The sequence below is a fragment of the Capsicum annuum genome, chromosome 9 (genome assembly GCF_002878395.1).
Source record: "Capsicum annuum cultivar UCD-10X-F1 chromosome 9, UCD10Xv1.1, whole genome shotgun sequence".
NCBI classification, from domain to species: Eukaryota; Viridiplantae; Streptophyta; class Magnoliopsida; order Solanales; family Solanaceae; genus Capsicum; species Capsicum annuum.
In genome coordinates this window covers 9,859,839-9,864,938 of record NC_061119.1, presented here as the reverse complement: position 1 = coordinate 9,864,938, position 5,100 = coordinate 9,859,839, and the positions used below count along the sequence as shown (strand labels likewise).

Sequence of the window (5,100 nt, the reverse complement as noted above, 5' to 3'; positions counted from 1 at the left end):
TTGGAGTTATTTTTATCTAAAAATAGAATCAATGATGAAAACAAATGCAATGAATTCAAAGTTTATGCCAAAACATTATCTACTCCAATATTATGATTCTACTCTGCCAATTTCATCATTATTCCTACAATTAAATTTGACCAAAGGATGACTACTTAGTTTATTATTAATATATAAATATCCTTTCCTACGCAATTTTTTTTTAAAAGAAACTGACCAAAAGTTGACAATGCGGAGAAAATTAATAGTAGTTTATTAGTATTACGGAAGTAGATTTAAAATTTATGAATATTTAAAAATAGTTGATTTTATATTTAGAAAAATTTAAAATTTTAATTCAAAAATTCAAAAATTTACTTTTTAGATAATTTAAAATTTAAATTAAAATTTTGTACAAAGGAACTGATTTCATATCAAAAATTTAAATCGAGATCTCAAATTATATATAGCCAAACGCCTATATTAACTAATCTATCCACAACCAAGTAAAATAAAATTTTGGTAGGAAAACTCATGAAAAGTTTAAAATTTTAATTCATCTTCAAAGAAAATAACACATACGAAATTCACTAAATTTATTGAGTTCTGTCGAAATCCTACTATATGTGTGTCCATCCTTAAAAAAGAAGCACAAAAAAGAAAAACTACGGTATATTTTCTTTTCTCTAATTAAGAAACAAACAAATAATAAGACAATTTCAGTGGCTGTATTATTTTTCTAAATATCTCGTAGACGCAATTTCTTTTGAGCTTTTATTTTAGCAATTCTTTAAATTACTAGCTACGTTTATTTTTATTTATTTGCAATATTAAAATAAATATTTATATTTACTATTTAATTTGAAAATCAAAAAGATGATCTATCACGTATAATTTAACCTTATTATCAACTATAGTGATTATTTCATTGGTGATGTGCTCTCATTTTCGTATTTCTTTTTTCAAAGTATTTAAATATGTTTTATTTTTTGATGGAGTTTGTCGGAAATATACTTTATTCTTTTCAGATTTCACGATGGAGTTATTATGGATATTGTTGTTGTTGTCATTTTCTTGAAATATTTAAAGGAGAATATAATAAAATTATTATTTTATTTATAATTTTTTATTAAGTATTTTAATTTAATACTGAACAAATAAAAATAGACGGTGTAAATATCATATGTAGCCTTGATAAGTGAAATTTAACTCGAATGAATACAAAATGACACACAGCTCTACACATTCTTGTTACAAGCAGCATACAGCCAACTCTGCTACATACAAAATACATATTAGTTAGATTAATAAGCCTATTCTAAAAAAAATACACTAAATATTTTATGACATAAAAAAAAAGTGTAACATCACCAACGGACGAACATGGTACAGTGGATGAATCTGCTCCTGTGACTAGGGTTTTTGATTTCAAATAAATGCTTAACGGAGATGTTTCTTCCAAATAAATTTGAATAAATCGAGCTTTAATATAAATATCGAATACGAATAAAAATTTTTTAAAAAAAACAAAGGTGACCCCAGCAGCTAAATCTATGGCTGACTGACATTGAAATATAATACTGCTAAACAACATAAAGTGAAAAAAAAAAAAAAAGAAAACTAATAAGAGAGAGAAATAATAATAGTATTGTACTGTATATATCACTATGTGTGTGTGTGTTTTTCTTGGTTAGAAAAAGAAAGGAAATATTCTCTTTTGCTTTCATTGTCTCTTTTTGGTGTTTTCTTTTGAAATCAAATAGACCTTTTTCTTCTTCCTTCTTCACATAAACAAAAAAAAAAAGTCTTTAAAGGTTCTTGTTTTTTACTTGTGTTTTCAAGATTCAAAAAAATATTTGTGTCTTTATTGTGTTATTATTTAGAAGATTTGTATAATACTACCAAGTTCTTATTTTATCTGTTTGTGTTTGGAAAAAAATTGAGTTTCTTTTTTTTGTTTGTGAGTTTTAGGTTTGTTTTGTAGCTCCAACATAGCCAAAAACAAAAAAGAAAAACATCATTTTATCAAATGATGTCTGGAGATTTGTTTTCAATTCATCAACAACAAGTTGTTGAAGTGCCAAACCCTAATAACAGTAAAGCTAATTCTTCTTCTTCCAAGAAAAGAAGAAATCTTCCAGGTACACCAGGTAAAGCTTGATAGTAATATATTCATTTACTGTATGGTAGCCATCTATGTTGTTTGGGCTCTTCAAAAATGTTAAACGGATGCATGTCGTGTGTTGGTTTCTCTAAAAGCATGTGTGTTTTTGGAGAATCTGACACGGGAATGACATCAGAAGTGATGAGTTTGTGCAACTTAGGTAGCTACAAAGCTCGGACTCTTCAAAAATGTCGAAAGAGTGCGTGTGAGATTCTTCGAAAATAGTGTATTTTTGAGAATCCGACGGGATTGAGTCATGAAAAGTGAAGAGTCTGAGCAACTTAGATAGCTATGTAAGTTGCTCCGGCTCTCCGATCCGTTAATGTTGCAAGTGTCAAAATAGTGTGTTTCTGGAGAATCCTACACGGATATATGTGGTATCAAAAGTAAAGAGTCTGTGCAACTTAGGTAGCTATGTTGCTCGGATTCTTCAATAATATTGCCTTACTCATGTTAGATCCTTCAAGAATCTACTGTTTTTGAAGGATCCGACATGCACCCGGCGACTATTTTGAAGAGTCCGAGCAGCATAGTGTAGTAAAACAACAACATATATATCTGCTATAATCCCACAAAGTGGAGTGTAGTAAGGGCAGATACTTGAGAGATAGAAAGACTGTTTACTGTTTCTGATAGACGCTCGCCTTAGTATAGCAGAACAAAAATATTGATTTTTTGCTTGTAAAAGATTGAATTTTCTTAACTTCTTTCATATGTTTTGACAGATCCAGATGCTGAAGTTATTGCACTTTCACCAAAAACACTCATGGCAACAAACAGATTCATATGTGAAATATGCAACAAAGGTTTTCAAAGGGACCAAAACTTACAACTTCATAGAAGAGGACACAATCTTCCATGGAAGTTAAAGCAAAGAAACAAACAAGAAATAGTGAAAAAAAAAGTATACATATGCCCAGAAAAAGCATGTGTACATCATGATCCATCAAGAGCACTTGGTGATCTTACTGGTATTAAAAAACATTTTAGTAGAAAACATGGTGAGAAAAAATGGAAATGTGAAAAATGTTCAAAGAAGTATGCAGTTCAATCTGATTGGAAAGCACATACAAAAACTTGTGGTACTAGAGAGTATAAATGTGACTGTGGAACTCTCTTTTCCAGGTAATTAATTTAATTTTGTACTATGTTGTAAATTATATATGTTCTTGTTTGGGAATATTTGTTTCATAAGTGAATTAAATGTTCATTCATTCATTGAAAGTTCTATTTATTGCATCCTCTTTTGAGTCATCATGACAAGAAGTTATCAGGTATTAAGGCCTCGTTTGGTCGTGAAAATTGTGAGTATTTGAAAAAAAGTAGTTTCCGTTTTCAAAGTGAAAAATGATTTTTGGAAATTGGAGTTGGAACGAAGGGAATGAGAACAAACTTTTGGTGTTTTTCAAATTCCGGAGTTGGATTTTGGAGCTAAACACGATTATCGAAATTCTAACTCTGGAAAAAAGTAGTAATAAATACTCATGGCCAAACGCCTACCAAATTGTTTGATGCAAATATTACAACTACAACGTATATATATCTAGTGTAAACCCATAAATGGAATATGACAGAAGCATCTTTTCGGATCGCTTTTAGTAGCTGTTAGGCAAGCGATACCGTACACAAGTCCACACCTATATGATCTTCCTTCCTTAGGCTAGCATTTGACAGGTACAGGTAATGTGTACGCTGACTTACTCATACCTTGAAAGAAGGTAGATAGACTGTTTCCGATTCGATATCTATATATGTGTGTGTTGTATATGTTATAATTTAATGTTTTGTTCATTTTTCCCCTTGATTGTACACAGGAAGGATAGTTTCATTACCCATAGAGCTTTCTGTGATGCATTAGCTGAAGAAAGTGCAAGAATTACCTCAGTTGGAACTACAACAAACACTCTAAACTTCAACCACCACCAGCAACAACAACAACAACCCAATTTACCTATTGGAATATCCCAAATTAGTACAACTTTTTCACAAGATTTTACTACTAGTAACAACAACTGTCTACATCAAAAACCAAGATTGTCACATTGGTTAAATCAATCAAATACAAATCTCTTTTCATCCAACTCAGCTGGATTAATATTACCAGATCATCATCACCATATGGTACAAATCCCATCACCAAATATGTTCAACAATACATCATCAATCAACGCTCCTATGTCTTCAGCACCAATGTCAGCGACAGCGCTTCTACAGAAAGCAGCACAAATTGGCTCAACAAAAAGCACAACAACAAATTGCAACTTCTCAAACACATTCGGCGTAATGAACTCTTCTTCATCATCTTCACCTTCATCAAACAATGTCACACAAATCTTTAATAGCAACACCAACAATAATGTACTACTCAATGGGTGTCCAGATATGCATCCGCAAAATATTCATTTCAACTTGGATAATAGTCTTACTAGAGATTTTTTAGGCATGGGGAATGAAGGTGGTCAGCCATTTTTACCACAAGAATTGGTGAAGTTTGCTTCAATGAATTCAGCTATGGGATTAAGCCATTACACTAATGGTCAATAGAAATGCAATATCTGTTTTTCATTTATCTTTTTTTTGTATACAATAATGTATAATTTGAACCTTATCTTGTTATATGAGTTGGCATTTTTTTTGCTTTACTTTGCATGAATTTGGATGTCACAAAAGTTAAATGTCTCTATTTTTTCTGCAAATTTTGTGTTAAAATTAAAATTAGATAAACAAATTGAACGAAAAGATAATAGAGCACTAAAAAATGAATTAGCCATAGATATTACCTGTTTTTTTTTTTTTTTTTTCCTAAATGAAGAAACCAAAAGGCTTTATTAATGAATTGTGTGGGTATAATTCTGTTAATTCGCTTTGATTTTTTCTTTGAATTTTTTCATAATTCAAGAACTGTTTGTAGCGTAGAAATTTTTTGGACCTTCTTGCAATATATTTGATAGTGAGGA

General features: G+C 30.3%; 1 protein-coding gene across 2 annotated transcripts; it reads left to right on the top strand.

The window, feature by feature from the left end:
* The first annotated feature begins 1,594 nt into the window (after window positions 1-1,594).
* Window positions 1,595-4,785, top strand: LOC107843061 (zinc finger protein JACKDAW). Of its 2 annotated transcripts, none has more exons than XM_016687221.2 (3): window positions 1,595-2,129; window positions 2,869-3,268; window positions 3,958-4,785. In XM_016687221.2, exons 1-3 carry the CDS (start codon window positions 2,009-2,011, stop codon window positions 4,685-4,687), a joined length of 1,251 nt encoding a protein of 416 aa, XP_016542707.2. In that variant the 5' UTR covers window positions 1,595-2,008; the 3' UTR covers window positions 4,688-4,785. The 2 variants fall into 2 exon arrangements, with proteins under 2 accessions (XP_016542707.2, XP_016542708.2); XM_016687222.2 differs by having other exon boundaries at window positions 1,673-2,120.
* Window positions 4,786-5,100: the final 315 nt, after the last annotated feature.

Excerpts from the sequence above, each read along its gene's own strand:
- LOC107843061 (XM_016687221.2), top strand. The coding sequence starts at position 2,009 with ATGATGTCTGGAGATTTGTTTTCAATTCATCAACAACAAGTTGTTGAA. Across the intron at positions 2,130-2,868 it reads AAATCTTCCAGGTACACCAG|ATCCAGATGCTGAAGTTATT; the intron begins GTAAAGCTTGAT and ends ATGTTTTGACAG. Across the intron at positions 3,269-3,957 it reads TGTGGAACTCTCTTTTCCAG|GAAGGATAGTTTCATTACCC; the intron begins GTAATTAATTTA and ends GATTGTACACAG.